Here is a 24,296-nt window from a genome sequence, read left to right as displayed (position 1 = left end):
CCGGGTCTTCACGAGTCCGATAATTCATATGGGTATTTGTTTAATCACACAGCTATATTTGAGACTTTAGTAATATTCAGTACGTCCACCAAGTGCAGTGTAAGGAATCTGGATCACTGGTCATTGTGAAGGTTAGAATACACCAAGGTCAAAATGCCACTGGCCACCAAGAAGGGGCAAGAAAACAACAATGGACTGAACTATACCTTTGGACAGAGTTGTAACACAACGCTACCATCGAGTGTTTGTTCACCTTGCTTGAGAAGACTAACGGTAGTACAATACTCTAGTTAATTACCCCATCAAGTATCGTATTGGTCGCTGAGTGGGTATAAGATGGTGTGCAGGGCTCAGGAGAGGTCAGCAGTACACGACTGCCCCTGTATATCATCAGTGATAATTCAGCTATCATCCTGTAGGTCAGAAGTTCAGATCAGCTACAGTCACGCGAATCTATGATCAGGCAATGTCCTTTCTGGCGCGCCAAACATGATCAACTGGTTCTAACGCTCCACGACTGTGTATAGGCATTTGTATATCTCGTGTGGCATTTCTATGGTTGAACATACACTGTTTATTACTAAGCACCGCCTGACAGTTTAAGATCACACTGACCGTCAACGTTAGAATGTTTGTTCGTGAAAAGACGGACCGGCAGCGTAGGGGCACTTAACTTTGTAATGATAAAAATTGGTTATCCGTCAAGTCGTGGATGTCTCCTGGGAACAGGTGAGAAGTTCATGCGACGGAGTTGGACGTAGTCAATGGTGTAGGTGTCGGAGTGCCGGGAATTGTTGGAGCTATTATCGGTGGTCGCGAGTCCCAAGAGTCAAGGTTCCTGAACGTTAACAATCATTACAAATAGACACCGACAGAGAACCACCCTGAGGGGATGGAAAAGTGTAAAGGAACATTGTTCGTGGACAGAAGTTCAGCTTGGGCAATTGATTACATTTAGAAATATAGATTGTAGTTAATTTGTCACGTGGAGACGTCGAAATGTTTCAATATCACACACGAACTGCTTGTTATTATCATTGTCAGTGAGGTTTTTTACCGCCGCGATCAACAGTATTCCAGCTATAGCACGGTGCGTCAGCCTAATCTGGGAGAAACGTCCTCCAAAGTGATGCCTGTCTTAGACGTTTACCACTTTGGTGAAACCCACGAGCACGGGTATGGTGCTGACAAATCAAGAAACATAATTGGGGCGGACCAGGATTCGTACCAAAGAACATAAGTTTTTGGCATGCCAAAGGGGCATAACTGTGAGTGAGTTGGATTTTACGTCGCTTTTAGCAATATTCCAGCAACATCACGGCGCGGGACACCAGAAATTGGCTTAATAAATTGTACCCATGTGGAGAATAAAACCCGGGCCTTCCGCGTAACGAACGAACACTTTAACCGCTGGGCTACCACATCGCCCCTATTCCTCGTGAATCGAGAGAGTAAATTCTATATGAGTGCTCATTATTTACATATAGAGTTAAACACTTTTATATAACATTATTACAACGCGATATATGCATAAGAAGATGAACATGTAGCTTCATGGTCGCGGCAGAATCCTTATCGACACTTTAGGAGTAAAATTGGCATTATCGAAGTACGAATAAATCGAATTATGTCAGCTTGGTTTCACCGTACACACGTAAACTGAAACAGTCATACCAACATTCATTGGCAATATTTACTATCACACAACTTTTAAATTAAAAACCTACCACGAACAAGTCTTTTGAGTGTGAATGGATATTGTATCGCGACGGCAAACAACAAGTGTTTAGTCGGATTCGTCTTATGCCACATCACTTCCAGACCAGAGGCCAGCATCGCCAGCGGACCGATAAACAAAGTTCTTCATCTTGTAACGTATCTCTTCAGAGTCGTGTCGCTTTGGTTGAGTTTAATAACACTAACTACGGGGTAATTACCCTGGACTCTAGAGGAGGGATCGGAGATATCAAGTGCCAAAGGAAAATAGTGCCACTACCATCACTTTCTGTTTCCTTGAGCATCGTTGACCTTTATTGATTGTGGAGGGTCTTCAAAGAGACCAGTGTGTGCGTGACTTCAGCCTAACAATTACAGAGGACCTACCTCTGATTCAGTTGTCGTGACGCTCTGGTGTAGTGTTTCATTTCCATGCAGTATAACAGAGTGAGTGAGTGAGTGAGTTTTGTTAAGCGCTGCTTTGCATTTCAGTTATGTCACGGCGTGTCTGTTTGAAGTGGAGGAAAGCACAAAGTCTTTTAAGAGGATGGCCACTTTGGTGAAAGCCACAAGCACGGGTATTGTGGAACCTGGAAACTTCCCAACAGCATGAAAAGGCCGAATCTCGAATACGAACCCACGATCATAGGTTTCTGGAACCCATCGGATACGCAACTCAGCGCAGCGAATTGCGGCGGCTTAGACGACTGGGCCACCCGTTATCCCAGTCATATTGGAAATAACACAAAATAGAAAAGCGTTTTTTCACATTGGTATCATTTCCAAGTTGATAAGTGAAGTAAGTGCATGCTGAGATTCGAAAGCAACTTTGGACGATCTGGTTGAGTGTGCAATCCAACCGCGCCGTTCGACTGCAATGGAAAACCAGATCGTCCAAAGATGCTTTCGAATCTCAAGGGACGTCGCCGAAGTACATGATAATCATTACAGAGCTAGAGGCTATTGCTAGGGACGTTGTCGGTCTTAATTCCAAAAGACATTGCTTATTATGATAGTCTTAACCCCAGAGCATTTTGCTTCATTTACATGCGGAAAGGCAATTATTGTATAATCATCATAACGTCAAAGAGAATTTTACACGACATCATGTCCCTACTTGTTCCAACTAGTGTGGACTATAGGGTAGCCTAGTGGTTAAAGCGTTCGCTTGTCTCTCCGAATACCCGGGTTCCATTCCCCACATGGTACAACGTTATATTGCTGACAAATTGCTGAAAACGGCGTAAAACCATATTCACTCACTCACTCTATCTTGAATGGGGCGATGAGGTTGTCGGTTGGTTAAAGTGTTTGCTTATCACGGTGAAAACCCGGGTTCGATTTTGCACATAGGTACAATGTGTTACAGGTCCATCCTTGGTGTCCTAAGCGTGAACAAGGCTGTCCAAAAGCCTACACATATTAAAGTCTAGTTTTAATTATGATATAGGCAAGTGGACACGCTTGTATTGTTTCCACTACGGATGAATTATTTATGGTGTTGTGTGATAAAAGTATTTAATTCACATAAAGTGAATTCTTTCGGAACAAGTTATAACAACTTTGATTGCCCGATGCTAAACTCATTTGAAATAATTCGCTTACAATAACACACATCACAAGAGAAAGAATAGACAGGGTAGGATACCTTAACAGGGGCTATTTTCGCTTAAAACATTCTTTGCCCTTTATAGATATGCGTTCACTATTATCATATCACTGTATTAAAGTAGTCGTACATAGTTTTTGAACATAGACCATCAACAAAAAATTAAAAAAAGGTTGTGAGTATAACATCTGCATCTGTCCAGTTTCAACAGCATATTAATTATTTTTTTGTTTAACGAAACATGTGTTGTAACAGTTAATCAGTTTTGTTTTGTTTAATATTTCATGATAAAACTGTTCCGGTGTATCTGTCTGAAGTTGTATGCGGCTGACGACACAAAATAGCGTGAAACATATCAGAGTTTATGGCTGGAAAGAATTTAAATTATTTTCACCTGGAGGTCAAATTCTATTTTGTTAAATTGTGGCATATTATGGGCTTCCCACCAGCTGTCAACTATTTCAATAAGTGAGACTATTTGTATGACCAGTAGTATAAATTACAACATATTTCAACCAAGAACTGAACTACTATTATCACGACAAGTTCTAATATAACGGGCATTGTTTTTCATATGGGGAGATAGGAAATCGCTGAGATCATATTCTAAATTATGATTAGCGTTCTTTCATTTATATGCAAAAACGGGATAAATAATTATCTTTGTGAACATTCTGGTATTTGGAATAATACTGTAATTACAAGCATATCCTATTTCAGTGATGTATGTCCGCCATTGGGATCAGAAAATAAGGAAACTGGAGAGGTAGTCACACTTTTCACGGACAAAGCTAATTCTACACAGTCCGTGGGAGACGATGGAACCCAACAATTATCTTCCAGATTTGAGTTCTTCATAAAATAATCTCGACTTGCTGAGTGACATTTTGAAAGCCGTTTTGACATAGACAGTGTCTGTTAGACCCCCTAGATCGATAGATGGCAGACTCGTGTTACACATCAGTTAAACCGCAGCCTAAAGCTGACGACGCTGATGACGCTGAAAGACGTTGCAGGCATATCGTGATTGTTGTGTGGAAACAATCGTCGTAAATGTCGGCGACAATGGTGTGATATATGGTGTGTCGGTTAAACCGAAGTGATACATAGTCAATACCGGTTATTACGAAGTGCTAGATAGTCCGAGGCGTTGGGGTAGCCTAGTGGTTAAAACGTCAGTTCGTCACGCCGAAGACCCGGGTTCCATTCCACACATGGGTACAATGTGTGAAGCCCATTTCTGATGTCCCCTCTGTGATATTGCTGGAATATTGCTAAAAGTGGCGTAAAACCCAACTCACTCACTTACTGGTAACATAGTCCAACACCACTTATAACGAAGTATGACATGGTCCAACACCACTACAGCGAAGTGGTACATAGTCCAATACCGGTTATAAGGAAGTGGTACATAGTCCAATACCGGTTATAAGGAAGTGGTACATAGTCCAATACCGGTTATAACGAAGTAGTACATAGTCCAATACCGGTTATAACGAAGTGGTACATGTACATAATCCAATACCGGTTATAACGAAGTGGTACATAGTCCAATACCGGTTATAACGAAGTGGTACATAGTCCAATTCCGGTTATAAGAAAGTGGTACATAGTCCAATACCGGTTATAACGAAGTGGTACATAGTCCAATACCGGTTATAACGAAGTGGTACATAGTCCAATACCGGTTATAACGAAGTGGTACATAGTCTAATACCGGATATAACGAAGTGGTACATAGTCCAATACCAGTTATAACGAAGTGGTACATAGTCTAATACCGGATATAACGTAGTGGTACATAATCCAATACCGGTTATAACGAATTGGTACATAGTCCAATACCGGTTATAACGAAGTGGTACATAGTCCAATGACGTTCATGAAGAGGTGATAACCGTCGAATATTGACACACACTGCCGGGCAAAGTCAAGTATACACCCATGTTTCATGGTGGCTTAAAATGAAACAAACAAGAAATGGTTATTCGATGGAGATGTATTAAAATTTTTGATAATTGTTGTGTTTTGGACCATAAGTTTGCAGTGCTGCGGCGACTGTTTTCAGCCGGTTACAGGCCGGCAAAGCCACATTTCGAAAATAGATAGCCCAAATTGATGTGGCTCTCGCGGCAATGGTTATGGTTGCGTGATTGTATAATGTGGCTCTCGCGGCTATGCTGTCAAAACATGCTTTGTGATTCTAACAGGTTACCGTATATAACAAAACAAGGATAACATATTCATCAAAACTTTACATTGATGAATATGAATAGCATATGAATATCATAATGGATTTAATGTCATTACTGCAGATGAAGGAGGTCGCCAACGTGGTCAGCATATTCCATCTCACTCAGGTGTTGGTTCAGGAGCTGGATCTTGAGGGACGCAATACGTGCATCTATTGCCTTTTACTTCTTTCTTCGTGAAGGTTCTGACCACTGGTGAGAGACTCTCAGGACTGCAACCTCTTTGAGTGACTGCTCTCGCTGAAATAGCTTCACTACCTCGTAGATGTTCGGGTGGCACTTCTTCGTAAGTTTCTTTATCTTGTTGTGCCACCCTTCCAGGTGATTGTTGGTACGGTGGCCTTGGTTTTCGAAATGGTTCCAAATCTCTGGCATGAAGGCCCCTCCTTGAACCCAACTGGTTGTCATGTAGTCCATGAAGGCAGTCACTTTAGGGCCAGCAGGAGAGTCAGCAATGGCATCAAGCCACACATTATCCACTTTGTCACGAGGCACTAGAGGGAGGGCAGCAGCTCTTCTCACCAGCTTCTTCACCTCCTCATCTTCCTTATAGTCCATCACCAGACCTTCGTTCTGCACCCTCCTCCAGATACATTGGGTGAAGTGAAAGAAACACCCTCTAACTAATGTCCCAGGAAATACATCAGTCACGGCATTGTGAGCTGCACGTTCAAATTCCAACTGAATTGTAAGTGGGGCAAACTCTAGACCTCCTCTACTAGCAAAATCGCATAGGTACTGAAACATGTTGACATAACACTCTTTTGTTCGATTGGACAACAAACAGTAAACTAATGGAAACATATGGCCAAACACCTCAGCATGTAAACAATAAATCTGATCAAACAACTTGGGACAGGCATAAAATGTACCATCACAAAATACAATGTCTGCAGTAAATGTGGGACACTCATTTAAAGGTATCGGTAATCGGATTAATAAATTACCCGCTAGAATAGTTGAAATGCACTCAGCTGAAAATGTGGCTCTCCCGGCAATAGCCATTTCTGAAATGTGGCTCTCCCGGCTAGACACCTTTCAGCCTAGTAACGTTTTGATAACGTTTTTAAGGTTTTGGTCAAAAACAATTTTCAAGATTGTTTTTAGTGTATGCTTTCTTTTTCTCGGCCGTTTAAATTAAATATGCCAACATCCCCTGGTTGTAACAGCCTGGTTCCCTGGATTTGTATAATGCTGCTGCAATGTATACGTCACGAGAATAACGTCAATTGTTACTTTTAGTGAAGGAAAACATTATTTAAGCTGTTTCGAGACTCGAAAATCGTCGTCACATCGGTGAAATGTAAACAATGACACACACCCCATTTTCAACAGTGATATACACGTTAATATTTCGTGTCAGCTCGCTATCGTCACGAAATCGTATAAAGAATACATGGAATTAAACGACCAAGTTAATGATATATCGTTAGCATCTTTTTTGGGGGGCAAATTTGATGACGCAAATGTCGCCGATTTTGCTCCGTTTTCTCCTTTTGTTATATGGTCGGTTTAGCGGAATTATTGAACACCCAGTATAATAACTAGAAAAAACAAACACTTTTGATCCGTAATAATGGTGTTTAATGATAGGGTGTGTCATTTGTTCTGATATTTGGCCTCTGCATTTTATTCACATGAAAAACCATTTATTTAGAATTAATTTTGTTTTCTGATTACATAATGACATAAAAGATCGATCTAAAAAATTTGGAAAATATTTGATTAATTTCAACCTAGTGTTTTTTAACTATGGGTGTACATGTAAAAATGTTGGGTCTAAATGGGATAATAATATAGAACATGTTCATTATTTTTAATTAATTTGGTACAGTGGCATACACATCAATGTGTATTCTCTTTTTCACGGGATGATGCAATAGTCATTGCCCTTTAAAATATAACAGTAGTCATGGTGTGGCAATTAATCAACTGAAGACACTTCAGCGTGAGGTTGTAGAAAAAATTGGCACCATTGGCACACACCCTTTCAAACAATGTGACAGTTATCTTACGGCCGAAAATGGGCTCAGGTCATAGACGCTCAACATTTGGTGAAACCTCAAAACTGATCATAATGGGGATTTGAACATGCGGATCCGGACACATATATTTCTTGTTTCCCTACTCCACTCGGCCACCCGTCGTACGATTTAACCTGTCGCCGATACCTTACAACATAATCGTGGCAAATGATGTCAGATACATTTGTGGCTCAGGACAAGTATGTCAAGCGACCGCAGCTCAAAGGGAAACAGGATGGGAGTCTAAGGCGACGCAATTCGCCGTGGAGAGCCCCTCAGCCTTGCCACACACCTGTGACCGAGGGTTCGAATCCTAGATCGTTCTGATTGTGTTTCTTGGGTTGTCGGCACCATATCTGTGTTTCGAATCCTAGATCATTTTGATTGTGTTTCTTGGTTTGTCGGCACCATATCTGTGTTTCACGAAAGTGAACGTCTTACATCACTCTGCCTTTCCTCCCACATCAATCTGACGCGCCGTGATGTACTGACATGCTGTTCAAAGCAGGGATAACCAAACTTCCTTACTTTGCCTAATTGCAAAACGCAAGTCGTAAGTGCGGGAGTTAATCGTGCATAGAAAAACGCACCTCCACCACCTAGCATAAAAAGGTAGTTTTTACAAACCCCTAGATTTCGTCATTTTTTCACCTCACCTTTCACAAGATCAAACGTTGAGAAATTACAATCATACAAAACGAAAATGAGATTGTAACGAGTAATTTTTTTAATTTTTTTTCCTGTTGTGATGTTCGCACCATGGGTAAGCAAGTCTATATTATTACACACTTAAGCCATAAACAGAGAAAATAGCTTTAGTTTCCATGGTTACGAAAGAGGTTCCCTTTTATGTGCCACAACGCTGTAACCAAGGAGAAGTGATATAATAAACATCTCGTAACACGATCATTAACGGTTAATGCTAAGTATCAAAGCCAATTAGAAACCCAATATACCCACGGGCTGAATCGGCCATTATGGCGTTGTATTCCCGGATTGGAAATTTGAACATAATATAGATAAGCGATGAAGAACTCCACTACTTTCATCTCCACGCTTAACGTCATGATATAACGGAAATGCTATTCAAAGCGGCGCTAAACCCATGTCACTTACTTCCCACGTTCAACAAAGAATTCTCTCAACAAAGCAAGATACAAACTTATTGGATAGCTGTTGTTGAATTGAGCGTATTACATAAGTTCATATCTAATACCTAAATAAGTGCTAGGCCTCAAAGCCGCTTTAAACAGTTTTTCGGTTACATCTATCATGACAGCCTCATCTTCGAATTTCCACTGTATTATATCTTCATTATATTATGAGAAATATTGTTATCAAACTATAATGGATATATGATATTATTTATGAAAATAGAATGGGGATATGATACTCTGATTAATCGAGGATGGAGAGTGGGTGAGTATGGTTTTACGTCGCTTTTAGCAATATTCCAGCAATATCACGGCGGGGAACACCAGAAATGAGCTTCACACATTGTACCTATGTCGGAACCGAACCCGGGTGTTCGGCGTGACGAGCGAACGCTTTAACCACTAGGCTACCCGACCGCCCCTCGAGGATGGAGAGCTAAATGCGGGATGAAAGAGACCAAGGGCCTAAACGCCGACCTCTTTTGGGCCCTGACCATGACGACCAACAGGGTCAATATTTGCAGCAATATTCTTTCTTATAAATAAGCACTTTTCAAATCCGTTAATGAATGTACAATGTAATGGAAACGCATTGAGAACAATAGTGAATGAGTTTGGTTCTAACACCGCTTTAAACAGGTCAGTCATATCACGACGTGACGGTAGGATGTGGGATGCAGGTCTTAGACGTTTACCACATTGGTGAAACGCACGAACACGGCTATGGTGCTGACAGACCTAGAAACATAATTGGGGCATAGTTGGGATTCGAACCCATGATCGTAACTTCCATACACGCCTACGGGACACATTTGGACACAGTGAATTGTTAAGGCGTTAGTACATAGGTGTCCATATAGAGCCAATGTGATAGGACTATGCTTTTCGGATTTTTCTCTAAATATTTCAAATAGTGATGTAAGGATTTTTGTAAAAATAGTTCTTTTGAAAACTATGTTCAAAGCATCTACCCATCTCCGTCTGCAGTAGCTCGAGGGCAATACGAGGCGGGGAGTTTGGTTTAAAGCGCCCAGGGATAGAAATCGGATAATCTATTACGACCTTACCAAATATTCGACACATCGACGTTCATTACTTCGGAAATTTTTTATAATCGCCAGCGTTCGTTATATCGGTGATCTTTAAAAAAATCCAATTATTAGTTCGTTTCTCGTTTTGACCTTAGCGTAAGGTTTTAGAATTAACCATGGGTAGGTAACTCTAACCACATTGACGCATGATTCGCCTGTGCCACACTTACAAACAAAACCTAATTTAGATTACATAAAACCCATGGTGATCACATCGATTTCCCAAACTGAAAGACGGAGAAACAAAAAATGTTTTCTGTCATATAGTCAATTATTTTCATAGCTGATGTTCGAAGAAGCATATTAATATATTTTTTTCTTCTCGTGTCTTGTGCGGCAGGTGAAACATTGATCATGGAGTTAGCCATGTATGCACAGTATTTATTGCACATATAGAGTCAGATCGATGGGATGTGGGGGGAGGGGGACATCGAGTCTTACCTGAACCATTTCACTGATGAAGTACGCATCATTCTCTTGGAAATCGTTTCCTGGAAAAATACGTCACCATTAGTAACAAGGTATAGGCATTGGGTGTTTTATGAAAAACAATACGAAGGATGGATTATTAGTTAGAAAGCAAATCAGGTTTTATGATTTTGTGGATAGATAACAAAAACATATTTCTTGTATCCGATGAAAGAGTGCTTTGTGGCATCATTTGTAATTCACGTTACACGTGTATCGGGGTGTTACGTATGACGCGGCTGGGGATCGAGCCCCGACCTTCCGCTCTCCGGGTGGACGCTCTACCACTAGACCACGGAGGCGGTCACATGTGAATGTCTGACATCGCAGTCACATCGTGTCTAGCTGTATGAACATGTGACGTGCGTATGTAGACGTTAATCATTGTCGCTTTGTCAAATGTAAGTAAAGATGTGGTCGTTGAGTGTGTGTATAGTTGATCACGTGGACGTTCTTTAAACTGTATTTGTCTGTGCAGTGCGCGCGTTGTACCCTGGGAAGTATGTACTGCATACCGACACCAGTGAATCATCTTCAAGTCTTCGAGTCAAGGGACGGTGGGAAGCCTTGTGGTTAAATCGTTCGCTCGTGACGCCAACGGTGAGGTGAGGTGAAATGGGGTTTAACGTCACGTCCAAGATTATTGCACTCATATAGCGACGTGCATGTACATGTACGTGTATGTGTTTGTGTGGCTGCTTGTCCTAGTCCGGACTGATGCCGATTTATAGTGCTAGCTCACTGAGATACCATGCCGCAGTTTAACATGAATACCCCACTCAGACACAGTATACTGACTCCGAGCCGACCAGTCCTTGTTTTAGCCCCTCAATGCCGAGCGCCAGACAGGGTAACAACAAGTACCATCTTTTAACGTCTTTTGGTATGACGCGGCCGGGGGTCGAACCCCGGACCTTCCGCTCTCCGGGCGGACGCTCTACCACTAGACTACAGAGGCGGTCGCGTAACTTCAACGACCCAGGTTCGAGTCTACACATGGGTACAATGTGTGAGGCCGATTTCTGTTGTCCCGTGCCATGATATTACTGGAAGATTGCTAACAACCGCGTAAAACCACTCACTCACTCTACGAATCAACTTACCCGATATGTTGAGCTTAACAATGGACGTGTTACGGACAAGAGAGTTGGCGATAATTTCTGCGCCACCGTCTCTTAAGGCAGTGAACGATAGGTTCTGTAATGAAAATGAAAATAGGTTCATTTTGAAAATATACGATATTTTACGTAAGAAAACAAAATTGCTTGTCTGCTATGAATATGAAAGAAGTGTCACAGAAGCAGACACCACGTAACCATGACAACAAACCGAGGTTGGAGTCCTCAGCCGTAGCAGTGAGGTGAGAAAACTTGAAACAGTTTGCTCAACCGGGATTCAAACCGAAGACCTTTTGCGTCACAAACGAACGCACTATCCACTGGGCTATACTAGATGAAGATGCTTCGGGTTTGAGCAATATTAATGGTGCGGGGTGACAGTCCATTATAAGAAACCCAATTTTACCAGAATAATTCCTCATTCGGGAGGATGAAAAGGAACACCCCTTGGACCAATATATTAAATTACGCCATGAAACACCCCACGCCTCACTAAAGTTATGATTTCATAATTTTTGAATAAACATTTAGATATACTTACCAGGTCTATAATAGATCGGTTCTCTTGCAACATTTCAACGACATACTTCAGCCCGGCAATTCCAATCTCGTTGCCATGGAGATCAAGCGTATGGACGGTGTTGTTTTGCTAAAACAAAAATTTACGAAATATTAATCGTTACTGAAATTAGTTTATGCCTTTAGGAATGAAAAATAAAGTTTTATAATCTTGTCGACGCTTATATTAATTATTACATAAATCCCAAAAGGTTACACCCATTAATTTCAGATACATGTTTGAAATGTCAAATATTTCAGCCTCCAGTCAAACTAGAAAGATCATAAATTATCTTTGATGACGAGCGTGGCCAACAGGGGCTGTTTTCACAATTTGTCATATGATTTTGAATGAGTAACTTGTATATTCATATTATGAAATTATGGAGTCTGACCCAAATAAACCAGCGATTGATATTATGAATGAATGAATGAATGAGTATGGTTTTACGCCGCTTTTAGCAATATTCCAGCAATATCACGGCGGGGGACACCAGAAATGGGCTTCACACATTGTACCCATGTCGGGAATCGAACCCGGGTCTTCGGCGTGTCGAGCGAACGCTTTAACCACTAGGCTACCCGACCGCCCCGATATTATGAACAACATTCCACGATGTTGGGGTACGATGACACTAGGGCTGGGATGAGTCCAAATTTACTACCCGGGTACCCGACCCTACCCGGGTACCCACTGCAAGTCTCAAGAGTTGGGAACAACATGTCTGATTGGTAATTGTTTTACCGCAGCCCTGGCTAAAACTATTTAGATACATGTATCAAACAATCAGATCATGCGGTCACTTAAGTTGACTGAAGCTTTATCTTTACTAACAAATATACAAGTCAAAAGGAATGGGTGCATCGTCAGAAAGAAATGCGAACATTAGCAGCTTGTAGTACATGTATAACCACTGAGCTACAGTGGGTTTTTGTCATTAAACAATATATCATATGACTAACCACGGGTCCGGGTACCCGGGTCCTACTCAGGACCCACCCGACCCAGACTTAGATGAAACGCAGTCAAGTCACTGAAGTAAACCACCCGACCCATTAAATCATCTAATAATTTGAAACAAGCAATAGAGTGCCAGTCAAGTCCCAACACGACTGTTCAACCTTAGAACCCTGGTCGTTTGGTAGAAAGAGCTCTGTGTATGATAGACTGGGTCAGTCTTCGTGTACATTTTTATAGTGCAAGGACACTGTAGCTCACCTGGATATGATGTCTATAGTTTCAAATGTCAACAATGACATTTAAAAAAGTAATTGTCAGCATTGATATTCCAATACCTTCTACATATATACTAAGGATTAAAACTTCGTCTAACATTAAATTCTCTAGATCTGGACAAAATATGTCATTAAAGTGTGAGTGAGTGAGTGAGTTTGGTTTTACGCCGCTTTTAGCAATATTCCAGCAATATCACGGCGGGGGACACCAGAAATGGGCTTCACACATAGTACCCATGTCGGGATTCGAACCCGGGTCTTCGGCGTGATGAGCGAACGCTTTTACCACTTGGCTACCCGACCGCCCCTGTCATTAAAGGAAGAGGACTACATCCTCAGAGTACAGGGCTGACGCCGGACGCCGCCCGAGCTATCAGTCAAGTAAGCTAATAAAATGGGATAAATGCCTGATGCACAAGGCTATCCCATGTTGTTTTCGACCGCCTCCGTGGTCTTGTGGTAGAGCGTCCGCCCGGAGAGCGGAAGGTCCAGGGTTCGATCCCGGGCCGCGTCATACAAAAAGACGTTAAAAGATGGTACTTGTTGTTACCCTGTCTGGCGCTCGGCATTAAGGGGCTAAAACAAGGACTGGTCGGCTCGGAGTCAGTATACTGTGTCTGAGTGGGGTATTCATGTTAAACTGCGGCATGGTATCTCAGTGAGCTAGCACTATAAATCGGCATCAGTCCGGACTAGTACAAGCAGCCACACACACACACACATACACGTGCATGCACGTCGCTATATAAGTGCAATAATCTTGGACGCGACGTTAAACCCCATTTCACCTCACCTCACCATGTTGTTTTCACCTTTCCTTCCTCATTGAAATTTAAGCTCATTTCGTGTGTCCCCCGCCGTGATATTGCTGGAATATTGATAAAAGCGGCGTAAAACCATACTTACTCACTCACTCTCTCACTGAAATTTACTATTATAAATACAAATATGTGCGTGGCCAGTTCTACCGGCACAGCAGGACATACTTAACCTTTGCAAACACCTGGTGTCATATTTAATGTTTAGTGATCCATGCGCATAACTTTCATGACTATTTTGCCTTTTTACGCTCTATAGAGTCTGTTTCGGTATCAAGACTGATAACTGTTAACAAATCGTCGACGTTTTGAATGTACCTTTAAAAGCATGTACCCAAACAAAATCAAAAATAATAATTTGAAACATTGCAATCAAAAGTTTGTTATTGCATTCGTAACACACAAGTGAGAACTAAAACATTTTCATAATTTATCTTATCAATTCATTTTGGAAAAAAAGGTGTTTTGCTTCTAGTCTGGGTGTGTCTGCAATCTGTAAGATGTTACGAACACAAACTTAAAGTAAATCGAATTTCTTAGCCTAGCAGGTGTTAAGTACATCATATTTAATTATTGACGGCAACATGCATTAATGCATTAATATAGTGCCTAATCGTGTCTCTTTGGTTAATAGGTTTGAATCTGACGTATGACATCACCATGACGACTCCCCAATCTGACGACCGTCATACGATATGCCTATTATGAAGCCTTAGGTTTTTTTAACACTGCACACAGTACGGGATAATAAGCCTTGTTACTGCGTACATGCGTTTTATAGCTAGCATTATAGACACCTGTTGATGAGGAGAGGGGACAGGGTAATATTGATTTCAAAATCCGCTTGCAGAGCTACGAATAGCGTTCTAGTATCCTGGACAGTGGAAATTGAGCCCATGATTATGAGAAATATCTGCTAAAAGCAAAATATTTCTCATAATTATGGGCTGAATTTTGTCGCTTTTATTCACAAGGGTATATATCTTGATATTCAGTGAGTAAACTTCACACACTGTGCCGATGTTAGTATCGAACCCGGATCATCGGCAAAAACTTTAACCACTTGACCACCCCTCTGACCTCAAGGGACCAAGCATTTGATATTTTGAAAAATATGTTAACAAATGCTAGTAAAAACAGAATAGCTTTGGGTTGTAAAACATAGTTGGACAATAGACATTGGATACCCGGCTAAAATAGGTTGTGGTTCCATGAAATATGTTGACTCTTTCGTTATTGAAGATCCTCCAGTTGGCCTTTCACCTGGGACCGCCTCCGTGGTCTAGTGGTAGAGCGTCTGCCCGGAGAGCGGAATGTCCGGGGTTCGATCCCCGACCACGTCATAACAAAAGACGTTAAAAGATTGTACTTGTTGTTACCCTGTCTGGCGCTCGGCATTAAGGGGCTAAAACAAGGACTGATCGGCTCGGAGTCAGCATACTGTGTCTGTGTGGGGTATTCATGTTAAACTGCGGCATGGTATCTCAGTGTGCTAGTACTATAAATCGGCATCAGTCCGGACTGGTACAATCTCGCTCGCACGCAAGCACGCCGTTAAACCCCATTTTACCTCACCTCTCTCTCGGACAGTGGCAGCCTTGGCATAGACAGCCGATAACAAAGTGAAACCTAAATGACCCCTCCAATCCATTGGATACTCACCCCTTCTACACACCTGGGCATTGTGCTATTTACATATGGGGGGGTAACTCTCCGAGCAGACGGAGTGTCCGATATAATGTCATGTTGAGGCTTGTCTATCCACAGTTTGCCATGACTCATAATGATTTCATTATCTTGGATCAATATACTGTTGACGGTTGAGGCACAGCTGTTTAATTTGAAATTAAATATGCCCTTCGTTGTTATCTAAATAAGTAGAGCATTGATAAGAGACCATTTTACGTTTCACAAATGAGCATTGCAGGCTATTTCCCTTGCAAATTAAATTGTAATCAGAATGTGTCCCAGACAATCCAGCCCACCCGCCAACACCGGATGTATGAACAGACAAAAGACGTGCAATAATTTACGTTTAGTAATATTGTAGAGTGTGTAGCTTTTATAAATATTTAAATCACATAACGGAAATAGGTTTAGTACATTGTGCCCATATGTCACGGGAACATGGGCATGACATTAACACATACAGGCACAGACACCACGACATGGGGACGATTTTGGCACGACAGCACCGACACGACGACTGAGACACAATGACAAAAGCGTTACGACACCGACACGACGACACAAATAAGATACAGGCACAAGGGCAAAGTCGCTACGACACCGACAATACGACACGGCAGCATGGACATGACATTAACTCGGACAGGAACAAAACGACACTGAAATGACAACAGAGAAACCACGACATGGGGACGATATTGGCACGACGACACCGTCAAAACGACACGGACACGACACAGATACGACAACAGGGAAACGACACAGACACGGCGGCACGGACACGACACAGACACGACGACAGGGAAACGACACAGACACGGCGGCACTGATACGACACAGACACGACGACACAGACACGGCGGCACGGAAACGACACAGACACGGCAACATATTCATACAATTACACAAAGGCAACTGAGGAGCAGGCTCACAGACAACAAACATGCACAGTACATGGCAATCCAATAATATCCGAAATGATATATATGTAGCGTTGAATCAAAGTCCAAAGATTAACTTAGAGCATGATAGTCAATATTTATCTTAATTAGTAATTACGCCTTCAGCAAATTACGAGATTGGAAAATTCTTTAAAGACAGATTCGCAATGCATGCTGGGCATGAAGTAGTTCCGGTTTGAAGATGCAAGGAACACGTAGCCGATTTACAGCAATGAAAAAAGCACGATGTGTTAATTACAGACCCTAAAAAGAGAAACTGGTCGAAATACTGTCCCATCGATGACTTGGTAATTCATTCAAGCTGAGCTCTCCTCCCAGCCAACCCATTTCATCTTAATCTTTGGAACTGATTCAACTGCCGATTAATGTGGTCTGTAGCAACTAATGGATGAAGTGCACGATTCATAATACGTGTGGATATTCAACTTTGATGTCATAATTCGGTATGATGCAATGACGTGAACAAGACGTTATTATAAACAGTAAGCTAGCGAATTAGTAAGTATTGTTTTACGGACTTCACATTTTGTCCCATGATGATATGGAAAGGGCTTTGTCGCTTATGTTTTATCACGGGAAGCATTTTCAATTCAACTTCAAATATTAAAAATAAATAAAAATTAATAACTCCGTCTGATAAATATTAAAATAACTACTTAGTAACTATTTTAAATAAGGGGGGCACGGGTGGCCCAGTCGTATAAGGCTCTAGCGATTCGCTGTGCAGAGTTGCGTCCCTTGGGCACGCCAGAAACATATGATTGTGGGTTCGAATCCCGGTGCGCTCCGATTATGTTTCTAGGTTTGTCAGCACCATACCCGTGCTCGTGGGTTTCACCGAAGTGGTAAACGTCTGAGACCTGCATCACTTCGGGCTTTCCTCCCACATTAAGCTGACACGCCGCGATAAAACTGGAATACTGTTAAAAGCGGCGTTAAACCCAACTCACTACTTTAAATAAGCTCTTTATGTGTATGTAAAACCTACATTCTATAAACTGTTTGCTAACATCCCAAGTACGTAAATAGATAATTGTGTTTAAACGGTAAATATAAAACGTCAACTCCAGAGACTATTCAGTCAAGGTCATCCGCCGACACATATTCAATTTAGCGTTGAATGCAAGACAGAAATGAAAAACGCACAAATGGACAATTGAAAATCTCTGATGACACAAGGGGTTCGCGAAAAGGGCAAGAATGTCCCGTTCCTTTGGCTGAATCCGCCACCCTCACAATTTACATGAAAAGGTAAGTGCCTGTCTGCCGTCCGACGCCGTAACTGGCAACACTCCCGCCACACGACGGCGACCTGCAAAAACACGAGTTCGGACCAGACAATCCAGTAATAGCACGTCTCTACCAGACAATCCAGTAATAGCACGTCTCCACCAGACAATTCAGTAATAGCACGTCTCCACCAGACAATCAAGTAATGGCACGTCTCCACCAGCCAATCAAGTAATGGCACGTCTCCACCAGACAATCAGGTAATGGCACGTCTCCATCAGACAATCCAGTAATAGCACGTCTCCACCAGACAATCAAGTAATGGCACGTCTCCACCAGACAATCAAGTAATGGCACGTCTCCACCAGACAATCCAGTAATAGCACGTCTCCACCAGACAATCCAGTAATTGCACGTCTCCACCAGACAATCCAGTAATAGCACGTCTCCAACAGACAATCCAGTAATAGCACGTCTCCACAAGACAATCCAGTAATAGCACGTCTCCAACAGACAATCCAGTAATAGCACGTCTCCACCAGACAATCAAGTAATGGCACGTCTCCACCAGACAATCAGGTAATGGCACGTCTCCACCAGACAATCAGGTAATAGCACGTCTCCAACAGACAATCAAGTAATGGCACGTCTCCAACAGACAATCCAGTAATGGTACGTGTCAACCAGACAATCCAGTAATGGCACGTCTCCACCAGACAGTCCGGGGGATATGACAACTCGCTCACTGGTTTTGTTGAAAATAATAACTTGGAATCACACAAGCGCAAAAACGTGACCGAAATAAATATTGCACTACATCACAAACGAGTCTGTTCAGTGTAGTGATACCTAAAAGAACGTGACCTTGACCTTATTATCCAGTACTGCAATCATCCAAGATATCTAAAGTTACGTGGGAAATACGTCTAAAATTTCGATTAGACACCATGTAATAATAAAGTGAGTAAGGGTGGTTTTACGCCGCTTTTAGCAATAACCCAGTAATATCACGTACGGCGGGGGACACCAGAAATTGGCTTCACACATTGTACCCATGTCGGGAATCGAACCCGGGTCTTCGGCGTGACGAACGAACACTTTAACCACTAGGCTACCCGACCGCCCTTATTAAGAAAGAGTTAAATTGCTACATTCATGTGTTTCAGTATGAAAAAACATCATATGTTAGGAATAAAAGGCATGTTTAAGACTCAACAAGGGCTCGCACAATCTAATTTGCACTCCTAATAATGTACATGATATTTACCGTACGGAAACAAACTCGGTTAATAATTACATCGATATATTGTATTCTCACTAATTGCATGGACATGTATTATTGATGGACATTGTTGAATCTTACAATCTTGCATGTTCGCAAATACATGTTATGCAATCAGCAAATAAAGATATTCAAACATGATTGTAATAAAAGGCTTTAGAGTCACAAAGCCTCTGAGTCAGTTATTTGTCATCAGTCGTTATTCCGCGAAGTGTATTTGGCTAGGCCCTGGACGACACGGGAGGTCACGAATGCCAGGTGCCCGCCTGTATGGCGTTGAGTGTGACATGTCTGAGAACATCGCTGTGAGACTACGGTACATCCTCGGATGAAGAATGTGAGATTTATTTTGGAAATTATTGGGGAAAGTGCGGTGAAGTGAAATGGGGTTTAACGCAGTTGATAGCGACGGCATGCGCGCGTGCGTGCCTGCTTGTACTAGTCCGGACTTATGCCGATATTATAGTGCTAGCCCACAGAGATACCATGCCGCAGTTTGAACAAGGATACCCAACTCAGACACAGTATACTGACTCCGAGCCAACCAGCAAGTGTTTTATCACCTTAAAGCCAAGCGCCAGACAGGGTAACAACTACCATTGTTAATGTTGTTTGGCATGGACCGCCTCCGTGGTCTAGTGGTAGAGCTTCCGCCCGGAGAGCGGAAGATCCGGGGTTCGATCCCCGACCGCGTCATACCAAAAGATGTTAAAAGATGGTACTTGTTGTTACCCTGTCTGGCGCTCGGCATTAAGGGGTTAAAACAAGGACTGGTCGGCTCGGAGTCAGCATACTGTGTCTACACGAAACCAGGGATGAGGTCTGTTGCGGAAGCTCGTTTGCATTTTTGTCAAAGAGGACCTTGCGGCAAATATATTTCAGTTTTGCTTGAAACGTCTGAGTGTTCTCGATTGTTTGCACAAAAAATACCGAATTTCATTTCATTTCATTCATATCCCCGTCGCCTCAAAACTTAATAGATGGAACTCATCTTTGAAATGTCCACAACATTTTGTCTTTCAGTTAAAACACCCGAAAGGTAAAAGACAATCATCTGTACCGCTTGACCTGGTTAAACTGAACCCGGGGGAGCTTTTCAATTACCACATGTCAGATGGCTTGCAAGCATGTGCGGCCTAAATAACCTCTTTTCTCAATCTCACGTTCGGCTATTTCCGTCAAGCCAGGAAAAAAAGTAACTGGTTATGTCAGCGCCCTCTGTTCGCAGATTGCTCTTTTCTGTGGCAAAGCAACACGTAGAACCCCTTAGTTCTATGATCAGTGTTATTTACAAACTATCAGTCGGTGAGATATTATTAAACCGTCATTCATATTCTCGTTTTCGGTTGGTTGGTTGCAATTGGTTGATTGGTTTGCTGTTTAACGCCGCACTCAGCAATATTCCAGCTATATCACGGCGGTCTGTAAATTATCGAGTCTGGACCAGACAATCCAGTGATTGACATCATGAGCATCGATCCACGTAATTGGGATCGATGACATGCATCAACCAAGTCAGCGAGCCTGACCACCCGATCCCGTTAGTCGCCTCTAACGACAAGCATAGTCACCTTTTACGGCAAGAATGGGTTGCTGAAGACCTATTCTACCCCGGATCTTCACGGGTTTTTCGTTTTCGAAAGCTTCGAAGAACAAATGACGTGCAGTCCAATCTAACTGATTTGACCAGCAAGTCGCTTACACCACTGTAATGACTATTGTCCAACACGAAACCGTAAATATTGAATTACGTAAGCCGATCGACAAATCAACCAGAAAATTTATGAATTATTCGGTATACAAGCGAACTTGATCGCCTTCTGTGGAACTGGCGGTAAGCACGGATGGAGTCAATGAGTGCATTGTGGCGATTGCAGACAACCCTGTAGATGTGGACGTGGCCGGTCATGCAGTAATTGTCGACCGCACTGCGTCGTCCCGGCATAGTTCCACATGACAATACACCAGGAACATGCAGCAAAGGTCATCAGGGCATGAACGACAGAAGCCACCGGCGACGTTTTCTTTGATACCGCATATAACACACTTGATTAACCTTCGTCTGAGGTTGCAGACAAATCGATGTTGTCTCTGCTATGACATATTGATGAGCCTACTGGCAGTGATATGTCATGTCTTACACAATGTAAGCAGACACGCAGCATGATTTAATGGGACTTACGGGATCAAAAAACCTTCTGAACATTGCTGGATCAAGAATGTGTTTAATCTATCGGCAGTTTCAGACGTGCAGTTCATCCCGATTAAGGGGCAGTGGGGTAGCCCAGTGGTTAAGGTGTTCGCTCGTCACCCCGAAGAACCGGGTTCGATTCCCCACATGAGTACAATGTTTGAAGCCCATTTCTGGTGTCCCCCGCCGTGATATTGCTGGAATATTGCTAAAACGGCGTAAAACAATACTCTCTGACTCATCCAGATTAATGAACAAGTGTTCAGTTGCGTTTAGATAAAAATCAATTTGCATTTGTCTTTATTCACCAATCATAAATGTGCAAGAGTTTCTGAAACGAATCGAGTGGCATCTGGAACGCAATGTATATACTGTTGATTTTATCGAAAACGCGACTTTAGAGCGAACTGGTAAGGTGAGTTGTGGCATTTAGAAAGAGAGTCTGTAGGTGATATCCTGGAGGTTTTCAGACGGCGAATTAGACTTCTCCCAGGAAGCGCTGCCAAGTCAAACCCAACCAGAAATTGTTGGAGTATGTGAGGACTCCCCCAACACTGCAGCCTTCTGCATTACCCAGATTGTCAAAAAGGTTGTATTCATAGTAGCAAACCCGGGTAATCTCCACCAAATATAAGGCACCGAGAACAACTTGGTAATTTGGATGCAAGCGTGACATTTCGACAGCGAGGTCCGCATATTTACACGTTTTTCGTGAATCTTGAAAATCACATTAGTGTCAAAAGGGAAAGAAAATTCAATGATATAAATGATTTCATTGGATTTATCAAAAAAGGACAAGATAAGGTTTTTTGGCCTGGATGGGTCTGAAGCTGTATACGGGCCTTTTCCAAAGAATGTTGTATTTATCATTTTCCATGACGCCCTCTACATATTCTGGGTCGTACCATGAATGGATCTCCGTGTCAAAACCAGAAGTATGACGAAGACGGTAATAAAATTAAAATGATCGAGCCACTCCATCATGCCGCTCAAGATAATGTGTTTGTGTCAAAGCTGGCCATCCACTGACAATGTGTTGGACAGTCTCATTAAATTCATTGCATAATCTAAATTTCATACTTACATTTTGATGCAAAATCAAACATTATTATTATTATTTCTTTGTATGATGATGATGATGATGATGATGATGATGATGATGATGTTTAGCCAAAGTAAAAAGGTCTCAGTTCAAGTAAAGCGTAAAACCGCCAATATTTTCAAAACCATTTTGTTTCGCTTATATCCTTTTTCACACAGTCTGTATTTCCTAATCTCTATTTTCATGGATACTTGCATCAGATGTACAACGTTTCTCTAGCATAGGGCTTGGGATGACGACACAAGCGTCACTATTTCTTTTAACAACATGTCTGTGTATCAAGCGAATGAAAGACATCAAACCCTATATTTACATCTATTTACTCGTTTCTATAGGTCTGTTTATTACGACAATAGTGTCGATGCGCCGCTAGCGGCTGTGATTGAACAGTTGTTTTTCTATATAGAAATTATTATTGATAATAACAATTAATGTTTCAAATCAAATCTGCAAAAACACTGCTCAATAAAAAGCAGCGCCTTCGACCACAGTCATATGTGCAATGACAAAGTAAAGATATCGGGTATTCCATCCTTTATTCTATGCCCAAAGTAACAGGTGGTGAGGTGAAATGGAGTTAAACGTCGCGTTCAAGATTATTGCACTTATATAGCGACGTAGCGACGTAGCGACGTAGCGACGTAAACAGTATCGAAGTCGGAGCTTGCGATTCATACAGTGTTCGACCTTCACTCTATGAAGGTTCATTTTAAGTCAGATTTACAAATGTTATGTCGGCATATTTCAGCCATATCGTGACGAGAAAGCTATTATACATAAATAATAATTATATATAGACTTATAAAAACCTGTCGCCGAAGGACAATACAAAAACTAGATAATCACAGATTTTATTTTAAATAAGTTTTATGAAGGTTCATACTACAATGAACTCACACAAAGCGAAAGTCAATTCTAACAGTTTTTTATATCACTATTTTATACCACGAAGGGTGTATACACAATTGTATTCAGCGCGCGTGACGTCATGTTTACACTGACGGCCATACAACAACCAACTGTATAGCGGCAAAAAATAGTTCCTGAAAAGGAAAGATGACATGAGCGTAACAGTAACACCTTTTGTCGTTTGGTTATAACAAAACGATTCAAATAGTATCGTCATTAGATGAGAACGATCTGTTAAGAACTACTTCTATAAGTCAGTCACTCTGACAGCGCGTCGTACTGGAAGTTAACATTGCCGACACGATAAGAGTGACGGGGAATATTTCCCAAGTTTTTAATAAACCTGTGGAAATTACAATTGTGACTCATCACTGATCATTTGGCCGGTTATTGAAAGGTGATCATAAAGTTGTGTCAAATAGATACTGAGGTCAATTCAAAGACTTATGTAGACTGTCACTGTTAGTCGTCCCTTGGGCACGCCAGAAACCTATGATTGTGGGTTCGAATCCCGGTTCGCCCCGATTATGTTTCTAGGTTTGTCAGCACCATACCCGGGCTCGTGGGTTTCACCGAGGAGGTAAACGTCTGAGACCTGCATCACTTCAGGCTTTCCTCCCACATTAAGCTGACACGCCGCGATATAACTGGAATACTGTTAAAAGCGGCGTTTAACCCAACTCACTCACTCACTCACTGTTAGTCGGGACACCGATCGATGGGTTGTGGCGAGGCCATTCCTGCACGACCATGCAGTCAAACACTCTGACTATTCCCAATGTACGCTAAAACGCTGAGTTCAAGATTCAAGTGTTAAATTCAGAAACCTCGTTTCTGTATTTATTCATCTTCCCGAATCGAGGACTGAAAAGGTCCGTTTCCACCCT

General features: G+C 42.0%; 1 protein-coding gene across 2 annotated transcripts in view; it reads right to left on the bottom strand.

Annotated features, from left to right (window-relative positions):
• The window catches only part of LOC124132709 (leucine-rich repeat-containing protein 74A-like), a 141,643-nt gene that overhangs the window by 17,000 nt on the left and 100,347 nt on the right, over positions 1-24,296 (bottom strand). For both annotated transcript variants that reach the window (XM_048387782.1, XM_048387781.1), the window contains 3 exons: positions 11,974-12,081; positions 11,418-11,511; positions 10,288-10,337 (listed from right to left, as the gene is read on the bottom strand). In XM_048387782.1, the coding sequence (XP_048243739.1) occupies positions 10,288-10,337; positions 11,418-11,511; positions 11,974-12,081 (252 nt within the window). The remainder of the gene's footprint in view (positions 1-10,287; positions 10,338-11,417; positions 11,512-11,973; positions 12,082-24,296) is intronic.

This window comes from Haliotis rufescens, unplaced genomic scaffold, assembly GCF_023055435.1.
Source record: "Haliotis rufescens isolate VD_foot unplaced genomic scaffold, xgHalRufe1.0.p SCAF_7, whole genome shotgun sequence".
NCBI classification, from domain to species: Eukaryota; Metazoa; Mollusca; class Gastropoda; order Lepetellida; family Haliotidae; genus Haliotis; species Haliotis rufescens.
This window is presented reverse-complemented; position numbering and strand designations above follow the sequence as displayed.